General features: G+C 42.6%; 1 protein-coding gene across 2 annotated transcripts in view; it reads left to right on the top strand.

The window, feature by feature from the left end:
• myripb (myosin VIIA and Rab interacting protein b) overlaps nt 1-16,433 on the top strand; it is a 398,586-nt gene extending 382,153 nt beyond the window's left edge. For both annotated transcript variants that reach the window (XM_043719526.2, XM_043719523.2), the window contains 2 exons: nt 2,621-2,742; nt 9,341-16,433. In XM_043719526.2, coding sequence (XP_043575461.2) covers nt 2,621-2,709 — 89 coding nt within the window. In that variant the 3' untranslated portion in view covers nt 2,710-2,742; nt 9,341-16,433. The remainder of the gene's footprint in view (nt 1-2,620; nt 2,743-9,340) is intronic.
• The last annotated feature ends 2,302 nt before the right edge of the window (nt 16,434-18,735 follow it).

Below are 18,735 nucleotides of genomic sequence, written 5' to 3'. Positions count from 1 at the left end.
GACTTGAAAGAAATTCTGGGATTTACATATTAATCAATCGCTGAAATTCATGCTACAGTGCAAAGTACCGTATCATTAGCAGAAGCCTTCCTTCTGCCGATTTCGGATTACAAACTGGTGAAACTGTAATGTCTGACCTCCTGGTTCAGCAGGCAGCTTTTGTGCAGTCTGAGTTCTCAGCCAAAGTACCTAAGCCATGCCTTCTCAGAAACCTTGTGCACCATCCAGCACTTGCCTCAAAATCCAAAATTCCAGCTTTCTCTGATTTGTTTTGTGTCTGGATTTGGATGGCTTCATGACTAACAGATTTTCCATTTTGACGCTTTTCAAGTACCTACTCAGTAAACTTTTCTCCAGTTGTGACCACTTGCTAGCTTTACCTCTGTTGGCACACTGTTGTTTTAACATTGTCTGAAGTTGGTTCGATAGCTTTCTCCAGTCTCTCACAAGTTTCTCTGAAACACTAAATTCTGTTGCTGTTACACAGTTAGTTGTCTTCTCTGCAACTTCCATAGCTTTCAGTTTAAATACTGCTGTATATATTCTAGGTTTTTTTTTCTGGAGGGCATTTTTACACAAAATGATGAAGAAATTTCAAAACCTCAACTAGCACATGACTGTATTCCATGAGTGCTACAGGGGAAATTGAGCTGCACACAAAAGGAGGTTGTCACCTGACTCTGACCTGATGTTTCTTGAACTTTCACCCCAAATTGGTATGAATTGTGCTTCAAAACTTATAATAGCACAAAAAAAATCATTTCCTCACTGTCACGTTTATGAACAGGATAATACCTGGACTCTCAAATGTTGATCTATTATCTGTGAAGAACTAGGGTTAACTTTTACACGAGATATACGGAAAATTCAAGATTCTTTGGCCAAAAATAGGGGAGCAACTGAGATTGACATTTACTTGCGTACTTATGGTGTATGCTGTGATGCTCCTGTTGAAGTTGTTGCCTTTCTCTTTAGGTATAGGAAATGACAGGACTTGGTTGATGTAGTGTGGTGGAGGTAAATGAGGTTAATTAGAAAAGTCTTTTGTAATTCAAATATAGTTTAATGCATAAAAGAAAAATACTGTGGATGCTGTAAACCTGAAAAAAGCAAGTAGAATGCTGGAGAAATTCAGCACATCGGGCCGATCTCTGGAGAGAAAAACAGAGTTAACGTTTCGAGTCCAGGAATTGTTCTGAAAAAGAGTCACATTGGATCTGAAACATTAAATCTGTTTCTCCCTCTACAGATGCTGCCAGACCTGCAAAGTTTCTCCAGCGTTCTGTGTTTGTTGTAGTTTATTGGATGTTAGTGACAAGTTCCAGGTTACATTGACAAGCAGACATTGTCACAGACGATCAAATGTTCAGTCTCACTCGTTCAAGATTCTAAGCTTTTCTGCCCACATGTCCGTATGACACCATCGTAATGAATGGTTCTTTTTGCACTCTTCAGTATTAATCCTTTCTGACCCTTTTAGACTGATAAAAAAACAAAATGACCAAGTAATCTTTTTGCCTAAAATTTTGTTTGAGGCATAAATTAGATTAGATTACTTACAGTGTGGAAACAGGCCCTTCGGCCCAACAAGTCCACACCGCCCCGCCGAAGCGCAACCCACCCGTACCCCTACATTTACCCCTTACCTAACACTACGGGCAATTTAGCATGGCCAATTCACCTGACCTGAACATCTTTGGACTGTGGGAGGAAACCGGAGCACCCAGAGGAAACCCACGCAGACACAGGCAGAATGTGCAAACTCCACACAGTCAGTCGCCTGAGGCGAGAAATGAACCCGGGTCTCTGGCGCTGTGAGGCAGCAGTGCTAACCACTGTGCCACCGTGCCGCCCACAAATATTAACAAGAAAACTAGGACTAGCCCTCTGCTTCTTCAAAATAGTGCCATGCGATACTTTGTAGTCTACCCAAGAGAGCAGAGCCTCATGTTAACTCCTCATCCATCAAACAGCACCTCCCTCAGCATTGCAGTTAGCTTCAGCCTCATTTCTTATGCCTAAGTCCAGGAGTGGGACTTAATACACAATCTTTTGGTTCAGTGGTGAGAGTGCTGTGCTATGGTTGACACTGAGGTTAGGCCCCATTTGAGCACCACTTCACACTGGGAGTGCAGGATCACAGATTTACCTCTTAATCTTGGTCTCCTCTTTCTCACGTTCAAAGTGGGTGATTTTGATATTCTTTGTACCTCCGTGATTTGTTGGTGTTGCTGATTAGGTTAACATTTCTTCCACATTCCTAATTCCCTCTTCGCAGGTTTTGGGAGCGACCTTGTTGAACTTCAGTAGTTACAGTGGTGCAAAGACACCAATAGTACTGTTAGGTAGAGTGTTGCCCAGCAATACTAAGAGAACAGCGATACAGTTCCAAATCTGGATGAGGGGACTTGCAGTTGATGCTGTTCCAAGGCATGTGCTGCCCTGGTTCTTCTAGATTCTAAAGGTCATAGGTTTGGAAGGTGCTAACTAAGGCGTGTTGGTGAGCTGTTGCAGTGCGCCTTATAGATGATAATATACAGCTGCGACTGAGGGACGGCAATGATAGGAATCAGTGTTTAAACTTCCGCTGATGATTTTCTTTTGTGTTTAAATGTCACAGGAGAGACAGTTGACAGCACTCCAGGTACGTCCATCAGGACCTACAGCAGGAATAGCTTGTTCCAAGATTCAACATCACGGCACAATTGAAAGGAAGACACAAGCATTGTTGATCCTTCTGCAGTAAGTTTTCTCTGGTTTTTTTCCCCAGTGTTCTGTCATTTAAATTAAACAATGCTGCATGTTGACTGCACTGTGTTGGAGATTTAAAGGTGAACAGGCTTTGTCACTGGATCACGGAATTGCCACAGTAAAAGAGGAGCTTATTCAGCCCACCATGTCTATGCCAGCCCTCCAAGTGAACATTTCCCCTAGTACCAGTTTCTTGCCTTCTCCTCGTAACCCTGTATATTTTTCCTTTTCAGGTAATATTCCGATTCCCTCTTGAATGGCTCAATTTAATTTTTGTCCTCCCACATTCTCGAGCAATGCATTCCCTTTTTGGAACCTCTCACGCATGGAAACATTTCTTCTCATGTCATCATTGTTAAATGCCTTACATCCTCGTCCCTCGTTCGCGATCCTTCCACCAATGAGAACAGCTCTTTCCTATCCAATCAGTCCAGACCTCTCCTGATTTTGAATACCCTCTATCAAATCTAAAACCCTGTCCTTTTTGAATTTGTTAATGAGTTGTGGCTGAGGAGCATTTATTGTCCATCCCTGGTTGCCCTAGAGAAGCTGGTGATGAGCTGCCTCCTTGGACTGTTACAGTCCATTTGATGTAAGGACACTCACAATGCAGTTTTGACATTTTCCCCAGTGACACTGAGTGATATATTTCCAGGTTAGGATGGTGAGTGGTTTGGAGGGGAATTTGCATGTGGTGGTGTTCCCATGTATCTGCTGCCCTGGTCCTTCTAGATGATGGTGGTCACGGGTTGGGAAGGTGCTGTCTGAGGATCTTTGGTGAATTTCTGCAGTGCACCTTAACACACATTGCTATGACTGAGTGTAGGAGGGAGTGGATGCTTGTGATTATGGTGCCAATCAAATGGGCTACTTTGTCCTAGATGGTGTCAAACTTCTTGAATGTTGTTGGAGCTGTGTCCATCCAGGTATGTGGGGAATATTCCATCATACTCTTGACTTGCGCCTTGTAGATGGTGGACAGGCTTTGGGGAGTGAGGAGGTGAGTTGGTCACTGCAGGATTCCTAGCCTCTGAACTGCTCCTGCCGCTTCTGTATTTATATGGCGAGTCCAATTCAGTTTTTGATCCTTAATAACCTTCACGATGTTGAAGAATTTCATCCTCAAATAAGCCTGTTGTTTTCAGTTTACCAATCTAATACAGCAGCTTACGCCCACTATCAGAAACATGAAAGGTAGGAGTAGGCCATTGCAGGCCTTCAAGCCTGTTTTGTTCAATCTATGACCATGGCTGATTATCTAATTCAGTCCCCGTTCCCACTTTCTCCCCATATCCCTAAGCCCTAATTCTAACTCCTCCTTGCAATCATATTTTGGCCTCAACTGCTTTCTGTAGCAGAGAATTCCACAGGCTCCCCACTCTCTGGGTGAAGACATTTCTCCTCATCTCAGTCCTAAATGGTCTACTCCACATCCCTAGACTGTGACTCCACTGCCTGCTACTTAATGATATATTCTCCTGATTTTCTGCGTTCCTTAACTAAACATAATCAGAGACTGTTTCAGGCGTCTGGGACTGCACTTTGATCATGGACACACTAGCCTGCTTTTTCTCAGCTCCTCAGAGACAGGGCGTGGCAGCAGGAAAACAGGGAGGAACCGGATGTAAATGCCTCCCTACACATTCCCACTGCTGTGAACAGCATTCCCTGAGGATGGAAGGGATCAGGATCTACTGTCTGCAACATGGACCAGGGCAGCTAAATGATATGATTAACATGCCTCTCAGTGTGACCTGGCTAATATTCCCCTCCCTCCCCACTGGAGGCAGTCCCTCTGCGGCAGGTCAAGGTCCTTCAGAGCTGCAGACTCCATGCCCATAAAAGATGGTTATGATACCTCTGATCCGAAATCAGTCTCCAGAAATGTGTCTTCACTGATCCAAGGAGTTTTAAAGCTTCCCATCCTTCTCAGCTTTAAAATTCACAAAGCCTTCGATAGTGCTTCCATGCTTTCTGCTTCGCTTGTGTTGGCCTCTCATCTATCATCCACATTCTGCCAACATTATGAACATGTTTCATGCCAGCTGAACCAGACAAGACCCACTGGTAAAGTGGTCGAGATAAAACAAATCTTCTCACCAGAAGTTATCGAAAGATGCACCTTAAAAACTTCAAATGATGCTGCTGTGACTATTTTCTTTGGCAGATTTTATCTTTCCTGAGATCTAAGCACCATGGACATGTGTTGCCCATCCACTGGAGCATAGCAACAGGAGTAGGCCTCCAGCCTGTTCTGCCATTCCATGATGGCTGATCTGTGACCTAACTACATGTCCCTGCCCTTGGCCCATATTCCCTTTGCTCGACTGAAGTTAGCCAATCTCAGATTTAAAAATTAACATCTGATCCAGCTTACGGTGTAGGTTTGCTCGCTGAGCTGTAGGTTTGATATCCAGACGTTTCATTACCTGGCTAGGTAACATCGTCAGTGGCAACCTCCAAGTGAAGCGAAGCTGTTGTCTCCTGCTTTCTATTTATACGTTTGTCCTGGATGGGGTTCCTGGGGTTTGTGGTGATGTCATTTCCTGTTCGTTTTCTGAGGGGTTGATAGATGGCATCTAGATCTATGTGTTTGTTTATGGCATTGTGGTTGGAGTGCCAGGCCTCTAGGAATTCTCTGGCATGACTTTGCTTAGCCTGTCCCAGGATAGATGTGTTGTCCCAGTCGAATTGATGGGTTTTTTCCATCCGAGTGTAGGGTTACGAGGGAGAGAGGGTTGTGTCTTTTTGTGGCTAACTGGTGTTCGGGTCTCCTGGTGGCTAACTTTCTTCCTGTTTGTCCTACGTAGCGTTTGTGGCAGTCCTTGCATGGAATTTTGTAGATGACGTTGGTTTTGTCCATGGGTTGTACTGGGTCTTTTAAGTTTGTTAGTTTTTGTATGAGAGTGTTGGTGGGTTTGTGTGCTACTAGGATTCCGAGGGGTCTTAGTAGCCTGGCTGTCATTTCTGAAACTTCTTTGATGTATGGTAAGGTGGTTAGGGTTTCTGGCTGCTTGTCGTGGTTTGTTCTTGAGGAATCTGTGGACTGTATGTTTTGAGTATCCGTTCTTCTTGAATACGTTGTATAGGTGGTTCTTCTCTGTTTTCCGAAGTTCGTCTGTGCTGCAGTGTGATGTGGCTCGTTGAAATAGTGTTCTGATACAGCTTCGTTTGTGTGTGTTGGGATGGTTGCTGGTGTAGTTAAGTATTTGGTCAGTGTTTGTCGGTTTTCTATATACGCAGGTTTGTAGTTCTCCGTTGTCCTTTCTTCCTACTGTGACGTCCAGGAATGCGAGTTTGTTGTTGGTTTCTTCCTCCTTGGTGAACGTTATGCCTGTGAGGGTGTTGTTGATGATGTTAAATGTCTCTTCTATCTTGTTTCGTTTTGTGATGACACAGGTGTCATCTAAGTAGCGGACCCAGATTTTTGGTTTGATGGTTGGTACGGCTGTTTGTCTTTGCATTACCGCTTCTGCTATGACTTCTGATAGCGGAGATCCCAAGGGTGTGCCGTTGGTTTGTTTGTAGATTATATTGTTGAAGGTGAAGTGGATGGTGAGGCACAGGTTCACTAGCTTCATGGTGTTTTCGTTGGTAATGTGATTGATGGTGGTTGGGGTGTGTGTGATGGTCTCTTCTAAAAGTGTGGTAAGTGTTTCCTTTGCCAGGTCGATGTTGATGGAGGTGAACAGTGCTGTTACGTCGAATAAGATCATTGTTTCGTCTTCCTCTATTTTGGTGTTTTTGATGATTTTTAGGAATTCCTGATCCAGGTAATGAAATGTCTGGATATCAAACCTACCGTTTAGTGAGCAAACCTACACCCTAAACCTCAACCTGAGCTACAAACCTTCACAAACCTTGCATCTGATCCAGCATCAACTATAGTTTGTGGAAGAGAGTTCCAAAGATCTCCCACCCTTTGTGTGTAGAAGTGCTTCCTCGCATCTCTCATAGATAGAATCCCTACAGTGTGGAAACACACTTTTCGGCCAACAAGTCCACACCAACCCTCCGAAGAGTAACCCACACAGACCCAGTCCTTGAACCTATTACTCTACATTTAATCCTCAATGATGCACTTAACCTACACATTCCTGACCACAACAGGCAATTTAGCATGGCCAAACCACCCTAACCTGCACAGCTTTGGATTGTGGGAGGAAACCAGAGCACCCGGAGGAAACCCTCGCAGACACGGGGAGAATGTGCAAACTCCACACAGACAGTCACCCGAGGGCGGAATCGAACCCAGGTCCCTGGCACTGTGAGGCAGCAGTGCTAACCACTGATCCACCATGTTGCCTAGTTCAACCTGGCCCCTATTCAAGAATCCCAACTGATGGAAATAGTTTTATCTACCTTGTCTTTTCCTGTTAATATCTTGAATATTTTGATCAGATCATCGCTCAACCTTCTAAATTCTGGAGAAGCCAGACCTAATTTGTATAATCTCCTCATATAACTTAATCCCTGAAGACCAGGTATCATTCTTGTAAACCTATGTTGTATTCCCTCTAAGGTCAATCTACCCTTCCTAAGGTTTGGTGCCCAGATCTGCCCATAGTATTATAAGTGGGGTCTAAAGCAGGGATTTACATAACCTCAGCATAACTTCTACATCCTTGTACACCAGTCCATTAGATATAAAGGGCAACATTCCATTAGCTTTTTTGATTTTTTTTCTACACCTATTTGAGTCATTTTAAAGATCTATGCACCAAAGCCCTGAAGTCTCTTTGGACATCTACTGAATTTGACTTCATACCATCTAAGATGTACTCTGACCTATCCTTTGTTGTTCCAAAATTCACACTTTCTTACATTGAACTGCACCTGCCACAGTTTTGCCTATTCACTTAGTCTATAAATGTCCCTTTGTTAATTTTATGCTATGATCGACATTACCTAATATTACATCATTGTTAAATTTGGATAAATGACTTCTGTGCCATAATCAAATAAATAATGTGAGTAATTGAAGCACTAACACTGAACCCCAATTGCCACTCACCTGAGTGGATTGCTAGGCCATTTCATGAGGGCAGGTAACAGCCAACCACACTGCAATGGGGTTGGAGTCCCCTGTAGACCAGACTGGGTAGGGACAGCAGATTTTCTTCCCTCAAGGATATTAGTAACAAAATAGGGTTTTACGACAATGATTTTGTGGTCTCCATTAAACTAGTTTTTAATTTAGATTTCAACACCTGCCATGGTGGGATTCAAACCCTTATTACCAGAACATTCTCTTGAGTCTCTGTATTATTAATGCAGTGACACAGTAGTAACTTAATTACAAAGTGTTACAGCACAGCAGGAGGCCATTTGGCCCATTGTGCCTGTAGTGACCCATTAAATGAGCATCATTCCCTCGGGTCAATCTCCTGTCTTTTCCCTATAACCTTGCATGTTTCTTTTATGAAAATATTTAACCAGCACCATCTTAAATGCCTCATTTGAGCCAGTGTCCATCACATTTCCAGGCAGTGCATTCCAGACCCTAACTACTTGCTGAATGAAAATGTTTTTCCTCACATCACCTTGTTCTTTAGCAAATCTCTTTAAATCTATGTCCTTTTATTCTTTTGGAGAGGTTTATCCCTCTCTTCACTAGCCAGTCCACTCACAATTTTGAAAAAAACACCACTTTCACACACTAACCCCATATCCTTGATGTTCTTCGTAAATGTTAATTTATTTAAATAAACTTTAGCACAATTTGTCACTTGTTCATGCTGGAAATCCACTGACCTTCTACATAACCCGAGGAAAGGTCAGCCTAAAGGGACTGTGAAAGATTGAGCTATAACTGAAATTGCTGCAAGTCCTAAAAAGAACTGACAAGATCTGTGAAGAGAGGAAGCGGCCAATAAATATTCCATCAGAACCCTCAGGCATACTGTCCTTCTGTTCTGAGGAACAATCATCACTATGTCTCTGTCTCTCGATCTCTCTTTCCATCTCTCCCTCTATCCACCCCCTCCCTCTCCCTCTCTCTCTCTGTATATCTCTATATCCCTCCATCTCTCTCCCTCACTCTCTCCCTCACTCTCTCTCTCCCTCCCTCTCCCTCCCTCCCTCTCCCTCCCTCTCTCTCCCTCCCTCTCTCTCCCTCCCTCTCTCTCCCTCCCTCTCTCTCCCTCCCTCTCTCTCCCTCCCTCTCTCTCCCTCCCTCTCTCTCCTTCCCTCTCTCTCCCTCCCTCTCCCTCCCTCCCTCTCCCTCCCTCCCTCTCCCTCCCTCCCTCTCCCTCCCTTTCCCTCCCTCCCTCTCTCTTTCTCTCTCACTCTCTCTCTCTATGTGTATCTCTCACTCTATCTCTCTCCCACCTCACCCTCACTCTCCTCTCCCTCTGTCACAATCTATATCTCTCTCAGTCTCCTTCCCCCTCTCTCTCTGCTCTCTCTCTCTTTCTCCTCCTGCTCCGTCCCTCCCTCTCTCTCTCTCTCTCTCTCTTTCTCTCCACCAAACCTATTCAGCATATCCAGCATTTTCAGCTTTTATTTCAAATTTCCAGCATTTTTGTTTTCACGTTCTACACTTTGACTGGCCAATGAGTTTTTTTTCCTGTTCTCTCCTCTGCTGCAGAAGTCTTAACCGTACTGAGAACTGGACACCCACTCTGAAGTCAACTCACTGCCTATGGCTGTCCACTAGAGTGCCTTGATACAACAGCCATGGAAACTCTAATCCTGCCACCACTCTCAATCCCATATGGAGCGGACTCTCACCGGATACCTCCCTGAGTTCACCCTGTGACACTTCAGGATTGTACCTTTACTGTGGTAAAAAGAATTCGTTTTGCCTTAATTTCAGAGACATTTTGGAAATGGTGACTGATCTCTCTGTACCATTGGCCCACGCCATTTGAAAAGCACTTTGATGTGTTTGCTGTACAAAACTCGTGATTGTCATGTCCGTGATTGTCTTTAACTGGTAGCACACAATTGATGTAATTGGAAGCAAGGTTATTCGTAAGTGATTTGCCAAGTGTATTATCTTAATCAACTGAAAAAGTTGTTGCCAAAAACAACGTGGAGGTGTACAGTACCTCTGACATGTTGGTGGTTACTGTCACTTCATTAGGGATTAATCCCTAGAGCAATGACATTATTGAATCTTTTTTAAATGTTATTTTAATGTGCACATTTATTTTCATACAATTTTGATCTCATATTGTAAACTGAATTTACTTTTACATTGAGTTCAAAGAACTTTCAACTGGATTTTGTGGAACGAATATTGCCAATGGATGTATTTTTGTTGCTTTTTAAAAGCAAGTACTTTGTGAAAAGTTATCGGAGAATCGAGCACTTCTCTCAGCTCTCAGAGCAAAGACACTAAAGTGTGAAAATGAAAAACAAAATCACAATGTCAGAACTTTATCCAAAAAGAATGATTGGCTTGAGAGGACAGGCACTGAGCGGCAATGGTTCAAATCCCAAATAAAACACAGGCATTACAACTCAACAGTCTTCATTCAATAGCATTTATTTATGAATGGACAAACATTGGGTGTTCTATGTTGAAGGAGGATATCTCCTGTACAATACAGATAGTGAACCAGGAGAATGCTTTGGTGAACTTACAATTTGAGTAAATCCTTCAAATCATGATATCTTCCCAGAAAACACCTCCATTTACAACAAGAACAATTCACATTTATATATCACCCTTAATGTAGAAGAGATTGTTTTAAAGGTGCTTCAGCAGTTAACGGGTGACCAATTTTGAAATCTGCACAAATCTGAATAAACAGGTAGATAGCTAGATCGGGGACACACTAACAGGACGTGAGGCATGCAATTTAAAACTGAGGTGAGGAACTTGACACTCAGAAGTTGTTCAGACTTTAAAATTCACAATTCCATAGGGCTGTGGAGGCTCAGTCGTTGATTAGATTCAGAACAAAGATAGATAGATTTCTAGATATTAAAGGTAATCAAGAGATATAGGGATCATGCAGGTGTTGAGGGAGAAAATCAACCATGATCAAGTTGAATTACTACAACATTGGTATCTACCCGACAATGTGGAAAATCCAACCCAGCCAATTACCGCCCCATCAGTCTAATTTTGATCATTAGTAAAGTGATGGAAGGTGTCCTCAACAGGGCTATCAAGCAGCACCTGCTCAGCAATAACCTGCTCAGTGACACCCAGTTTGGGTTCTGCCAGGACCACTCAGCTCCTGACCTCATTACAGCCTTGGTTCAAACATGGATAGAAGAGCTGAATTCCAGATTAAACAGCCCTTGACATCAAGGCTGCATTGGACTGAGTGTGGCATCAGGGAGCCCTGGCATAACTGGAATCAGTGGGTATCGGGGCAAACTCTCTGCTGGTCAGAATCATACTTGGCACATAGGAAGATGGTCCTGTTTGTTGGAAGTCAGTCATCGCAACTTGAGAATATCTCTGCAGGGTAGTGTCCTAGGCCCGACCATCTTCAGCTGCATCATCAATGACCTTCTATCATAAGATCAGAATTGGGATATTTGCTGATAATTACACAATGCTCAGCACCATTTGTGATTCCTCAGATTCCTCAGAAACAGTCCATGTTCAAACTTAGCAGGATCTGGGCAATTCCAGGCTTGGGCTGACAAAAGGCTGTTAACATTTGTGCCACACAAATGCCAGGCAATGACCATCTCCAATAAGAGAATCTAATCACTTATGTCAATCAATGGTGTTATCATCCCCCCCATTGTCAACATCTTGAGGGTTACCATTGACCAGAATCTCAATTGGATTCATCATATCCATAACACAAATAATATGATAGCTACAACAGCAGGTCAGAGGCTAGGGTTACTGCAGTGTGTAACTCAATTCCTGATTCACCAAAGCCTGTCCACCATTTATAAGGCACAAGTCAGGAGTGTGATGGAATACTCCCTACTTGCCTGGATGTGTAAGGCTTCAATGAGACTCAAGAAGTTTGATACCGTCCAGGACAAAGTGGCCCATTTAATTGGCACCAGATCCATAAGCATCCCAGTCCCTCCATCATCAATGATCAGTAGCAGCAGTGTGTACTGTCTAAAGACGCATTACAAAAATATACCCAAGACCCTTAGCAACTTCCAAACACATGACCATTTCCATCTAAATGTTCAAGGGCAGCAGATACATGGGAACACCACCACCTGCAAGTTCACCTCCAAGCCATTTACCATCCTGACTTGGAAACATATCGCAGTTCCTTCACTGTCGCTGAGTCAAAATCCTGGGATTGCCTCCTTAATGGCAATGTGGGTCAACCCACAGCCGCGGTTCAAGAAGGCAGCTCACCACCACCTCTCAAGGGCAACTAGGGACAGGCAATAAATGCTGGGCCCAACCAGTGACGCCCACGTCCCACAAATGAATAAAAAAAAAGAATGATGGAGCAGATTCAAGGGCCATTACTCAAGAATCCCCAGAAAACCAATTATTAAATCATATCTTCCTGTAGCCACCTAAACAGTCACATATTGTGCAGTTTGGGCTATTTCAAGACCATTCTGACTTTATAGCCATCCAAAAAAAGACAAACAAAGCATAAACTAATATGGAACCTTAACTACATTAAAATAACAGCAGCCATTATATTCATCGTTCAAGTCCATTGCTATGGCAGCAACGAGCTGATTTCCAGGGCCCAAGTCTGACCTCAATTATTTCGCTTTTATGCCAATTTTCAGGCTGATCAGTAATGCAGAGGCCAGGTCCGACAAAGTTCAGACCTCTCCGAATGCTGATATTGATCACTGTGAGGAAAGTAGTGGCCACCCACACCACACCACAGGGTGAGATTTTCTCTGTATTCAACTCCTCAGCTACATCCTCCCACTGTTCATCCTCTGCTATCTCCCATGCGTAGTTGGGTTGATACTGAGACCATTGTGTGGACTGTCACAACTTGCATTAGTCAATGGAAAGTCCGTGTGTTCCCCAGTGGTGTCCAAAGCAATCCCTGTTCTGCCTCCAGGCGGCTTATACCCGAAACACTGATTCTCCTGCTCCTCGGATGCTGCCTGACCTGCTGTGCTTTTCCAGCACCACACTCTCGACTCTGATCTCCATCATCTGCAGTCCTCACGTTCCCCAGGCCACAAAATCTTACAGTATCTGTTATGCACCAGAATTAGTTCAGTGATACAGAAAACAGAAATTACTGGAGAAACTCAGCAGGTCTGGCAACATCTGTGGAGAGACAAATAGGGTTAACCTTTCAAGTCTGGTATGATCCTTCAGAAGTTTAAACTACTACTACGGTTCTGAAGCACAGTCATAGGGTACTTGAAATATTAACTCTGTTTCTCTCTCCACTGTTGCTGCCAGACCTGCTGAGTTTCTCTTGCATTCTCTGTGTTTGTTTCAGATTTCCAGCATTGTAATTTCAGCTCTGGTAAAGAGTTATCCAGACTTGAAATGTTAGCTTGCTCTCTCTCCATGGATGCTGTCTGATCCGCTGGGATCGCCAGCATTTGTTGTTTTCAGTGTAATTTTAGAAATCTGACATAGGAACGTTTCCTGTACTTATGAATGATTGCTTTATATCGTCCTGCATTGTGTTCCGACTTGCATACAAACCAACTTTTTATGTACTCAGGAATGTCTATATCTGTCTAACGGGCGTCTGGCTGCTGTCTATTGTTGTGGAGCTTCGTGAATATGAATAAAGAAATTGAAATATAGGAAAGTAAATTTTACAAACTAGACAGGCTTTTTTGCTAAATCCATGATGGATAAGGGGAAACATTAAGTATTAGCAGAAATAGTTTATTTGTTGCAGCATTCGGGTTCCTCTGAAATAATTCCATTGATTTTACTTCCAGTTCTCTATCTGAGAGTGCATTTATTGATCATACTGTGTGCTTTCTGCCTTCAGTTGTAAACTTGCCTTGTGCTAGTCTAGGGTTGTGCTGCCTTCTTTTATTCTCAATAGTTTAAAATCATTTTCCACACGCACCAACTCGCAAATATTCCACCTTACCTCGGTTCCCCCAACAGTACCCCCTAAAATGAATACCAAATTTTTTGTTCCTCTTTATCTGTTAGAAGATTGGGAGTCCAGTCTAATGAATCTGGACTGAGATACAATCTGCAATATTTTGATTGTATCTCAGCAACCAGAGCATGGACCTGAACATTGTACAGTGTATTCAAGGTTTGCTGTGGCTGCTATTCTGCTGCTATGTGTAGAATATTAGGTTGTTTGCAGCACAGATGGAGGCCATTTGGCCTATCATATCCATGTTTTTTTTAAGAGGTACTCGGCTAGGTTACACCAGTCCCCTGTCTTTTCTCCCTCTCTCACGCTCATAACTCTTTTTAAAAAAAAGTCCAACCTGAACCCATTCAAGTAAAGGAAATGATCAAGCTTCATAACATGGTGCACCTTAACTTGCTTTTAATGGTAATGACTGCCCTCTTCTTCAACAAGAACATTAACTATGGGGAACAGGCAAGGAAGTGGGAAACGTTGAATTAGCCCTGATCGTATTGCATAGTGGAGTAGGCTCAAGTGGCCAAATGGCGTACTGTTTTCTATTTCTAATGGTTAACATGTGGGATGAGGAGGAACAGAAGTGTTCCTTGAGTGCCACATTAAGTCAGGCAGGCAATGTTTGTCCTGATTTGGAGATGCCGGTGTTGGACTGGGGTGTACAAAGTTAAAAATCACACAACACCAGGTTATAGTGTGCTTCTAATTAAATCTGTTGGACTATAACCTGGTGTTGTGTGATTTTTAACTAATGTTTTTTCTGTTCCTGATCTACTATCCCATCTTTTGGCTTGGGACTCACAGGGGCATCAAGCCATCACCCGGCCACCAACTACCCATGATTGGTGCACTTCCCGTTGAGGTATAATTAGCAGCTCCAGAATGTCAGCCACATCCTGGCAATGTAAGTGAACCAACTTTGTGTGACTTCTTGCAGCATTTGTTGTCACCGGTGGGTGTAATCAGACCAAGCCAATTACTCGGGCTTGATTTCAGTCTATTCTCTTCCATCCTTTCACAAGTTTGAAAACAATAATTCTCCTAATCTCCTTTGTTCAGATGAAAATGCCCACATTTTTCCAAACCTCCACATTTGTGCTTCTAGACTGTGACCAAATAAAAACTGCAGATGCTGGAATCCAAAGTAGACAGGCAGGAAGCTGGAAGATCACAGCAAGCCAGGCAGCACCAGGAGGCGGAGAAGTCGACATCTCAGTCCTGAAGAAGGGTTAATATACCCAAAACATTGACTTCTCTACCTCCAGATGCTGCCTGGCTTGCTGTGTTCTTCCAGCCTTCTGCCTGGGTATTCCAGATTGTGACCAGCATCTTAGTGAATCTGAATTATGAAGACAGTGCTGAAGAAACTCAGTGTATCCAGCAGCATCTGTGGAGACAGAAACAAAGTTGCCTTTCTGGAATTTAAAGAAGTGTCAGTTGGACTCAGAACTCTGTCTCTCGCTCTGTATCAGAAGCAGCCAAACCTCCTGAGTTTCCATGGCATTTTTTGTTTTTGTTTAGATTTCCAGCATCTACAGTGTCTTGCTTTTATCTTAACAGACCTGTTTTGTGTCCTTTCTAAGACCTCAATAACCTTCCTAAAACTTCACATAGTACTCCAGCTATGGTGTTACTGTGGTTTGTACGGATTCCCCATCACATCTTGACTGAAATATAACTCTGTTTTTGTGTGAAACTAATCTTCCATTATAAGACATTACAATCAACGACTCAAATGAATGATGTTTTGTGAACCAAAATCCTCAATCCCTCTACATTTCTATCTCGCCCTCCACCCACAGTGTACCACTTCTCATTTACAGACAGACTTACATCTCTACTTGTTGTCTATTCTGCCACATCATATTCACCTTTCTTTGATCCTCAGAAACACTGTTCCAATATTGCTTTCATATGTCAACACCAGCCCTTCAGTAAACAATGTTTGCATCTTTTCACCCTTCGACATCCTCATTCAGAAGCAACCAATTGTAAATCCACCTTAAAGTCACCATCATATTCAGACTGCTCCCTTTTGCATTTATTTCACTTGGGTGACTTTTATTTCAAATTGATCTCATGGAAGTGGCCCCTTAGTGGTATTGAATCTACTTCAACATAACACAACCTCTTCTTTTTTAGGTTTGCGCACACTATATGTGGGTCTTCTTAATTTTACACTGTGCCTCCATGGTACCTGATTGTAATTGATGCTGTACACTTTTCTTGACCTTTCTAAAGTGGAGCATTTCCACTGTCATTATTTACATTCTCAGATGTAAAGTTGCTGCCTGGTCCCAGGTGAAACTTTACACTGTTCGCAGGCTTTGGTGAATAAACTGCCCTTTTATGTGCTCGCTTTATTTTAATCTGGGTTCATTTGACTCTCACGTGTCCTCGAATGAATGGAAGCCATGATTCCCTTGATTGTCATCTGTTGGTAATGTATCTCTTCCAGGCTCTGATGCCTAAACTTTATTTATTTCATCTGTGCTGACATACTCTGAAATGGTTACCCGTGCACCAGGCTAGATATTTTCTATTAGTGCAAAACAGTGTTATGCTGAATGCTGAACTCAGCCAATCTAAATTAGCTCTATTGAGTGGATTTAGCAAGGATTTGAGCTAATGTAGATTTCAAATTCCCTCTCCATTGGTCATGAGATAAAAGTGCATCTGTGTGTGTGTGTGGGGGGGGGGGGTGTGGTTTGTGTGTGTGGGGGGGTTTGTGTGTGTGTGTGTGTGTGTGGCCGTCTGTGTGTATGGCTGTCTGTGTTTTTATTTGTGGTCTGTGTTTTTGTGTGGACTGTGTTTGTGTGTGAGATCTATGTGTGTGTCTGTCTGTGTTTGTGCGTGTGGCCCAAATTTGAATGTGTGTGTGTGTGTGTTTGTGTGACTGTGTTTATGAGTGGTGTGTGTATATGTGTGTGTGTCTGTCTGTCTCTGATTGTCTGTGCCTGTGTTTGTATGTATGGTCTCTGAATTAAAAATCACACAACACCAGGTTATAGTCCAACAGGTTTAATTGGAAGCACTATTTCGGAGTGTCGCTCCTTCATCATGAAGGAGCGTCGCTCCGAAAGCTAGTGTGCTTCCAATTAAACCTATTGGACTATAACCTGATGTTGTGTGATTTTTAACTTTGTACACCCCAGTCCAACACCGGCATCTCCAAATCATGGTCTCTGAGTGTTTGTATACATGCACCAACTGCGCTGTGTTTTAAAGAATTCCCCCTACGTGTGACTGCTTGTCCTACGTGCCTTAATGGGAAGCTTTAGTCCCACATTTCTAATACAGCCTGTGGAAGACAGCCTTGGTCTGACTTGGTCAGCAGAGAAACACTTCTGTTGTGAATCAACAAGAAAATATGTAAGTTTTAGACAATTTTAAACATCACTCACACTGCAATTATACTTTCAAGATTAACCACCATCCACCCACATGTTAACAATCCCCACCACCATACCCCCACTGACAGTGATCAGCATGTCCACATCTCCAACCCAATCCAAAGGTCAAATTGTCCCTTATTTCATTGGAGTTGGTTACCCTGGTGAAAGTGTGCATATGTGAGGTGTCTTGTGACATCAGTGTGCAGTCAGTATCTGCTTTCATTTGCAATTTTAACAGTTAATTTAAGCAATCATTTTAAGTACAAAAATTCACACAATCCAAACAGAATATTGTTAAGAAAAGTCAGAGTGCCAGAGCTGAGTGATTTATGGAGGATGTCATAAACTCAAATGTTGCTCAATATTCCTTTGTTTCCTGGTCTGTACGGTCCGATGTAGCCCTCAATCTCCACAGTCACACCAACCTCTAGAGACATTGCAGGGTTTGTTGATCACTCCTCCAACTGTTGATCCATGACTTGATCACAGTTGGTCACCAGACACAGGTGCTTGTAATATGTGTCTCGCCTACTCCAAAAAATGGTGTTTGAAATATTTTAATTTTGGTGCTTGAGTGGTGCAGATTTGAATGGATGGATTTAGCAGTACTGTACATTCATAGGATTCAATTGCTGCATGGATTCTTCAATTAAAGGAAGTGGAGCAAAAAAAATTACTGAGGAATGATAATATAGCTGTAGAACGATACAGACCTCTATGCACACAGAGAGAACAAAGGATGTGGGGATAAGAAAGGAAAATAGTCTTAAGATAGGCAATCAGCCATTCTTCAATTGAAAGACAAAACAGATTTGAGAAGCCATACAGTTTGCTCCTGCCCCACTTATTTACGTTCAAGGAATGCAAAAAGCATTTCTTCCAAATGTTATTGAATAAAGCTGTTGTAACAGGAAAGGTATAAGTGACACTGTCTGCCAGTTTAATCAGGTAAACTGCCCTATTGGACAGTGTGCAAGGCAAAAACAGCAAAGGCGCTGACAGGTATGAATCAGACCAATATTACACTCAACCCAGTCCAAAAAACTTCCAGCTCCCAATTCCTATTATGCCAAACTCAAAATGTTAACCTTGTTCCTCTCTCCACAGAGTTTCTCTGAGTTTCTTTTAAATAATTGGATTTATTCAGAATCAATGTCTCTTAAAGGTGTACTTCATCCTAGCTATGAGATGTGACACAACAGAATTAATGTATTCAGTGAAACTTTGCTTTCTTAAAATAAATTCTTCTGAAAGATTGAACAGATTTTGAGGTATATCGGTTCATCCATCTACGCATACTAATGTTTCAGAAGCATTTCCCTGAACTAAACACTGCGTTGGCGAGTACGCTATGTCGTGTGTGATGTTTCTTTTGGAGAAATCAAACACAGACAAAAATAATCAAATTCATCCCACATAATCAAGTCCCCACGTGAACATTGAATGATATTCTGTGATAAAAGCTGTTTTAATAATGTGCCATATCTTTCTAATCAAAGTCTGTATTGAGAATCAAGTATTGTAACACGTTTTAAACTATATATGGGTTTGGAAAATAAAGTGGATGTACTTGAAGCTGAATTGAGTTTGCA

This window comes from Chiloscyllium plagiosum, unplaced genomic scaffold, assembly GCF_037043375.1.
Source record: "Chiloscyllium plagiosum isolate Xiang-an unplaced genomic scaffold, Cpla_swu_hap1 HiC_scaffold_34, whole genome shotgun sequence".
Taxonomy (NCBI): domain Eukaryota; kingdom Metazoa; phylum Chordata; class Chondrichthyes; order Orectolobiformes; family Hemiscylliidae; genus Chiloscyllium; species Chiloscyllium plagiosum.
Note: the sequence above shows the minus strand (reverse complement) of the source record. Positions and strands in the feature narration are given on the sequence as shown.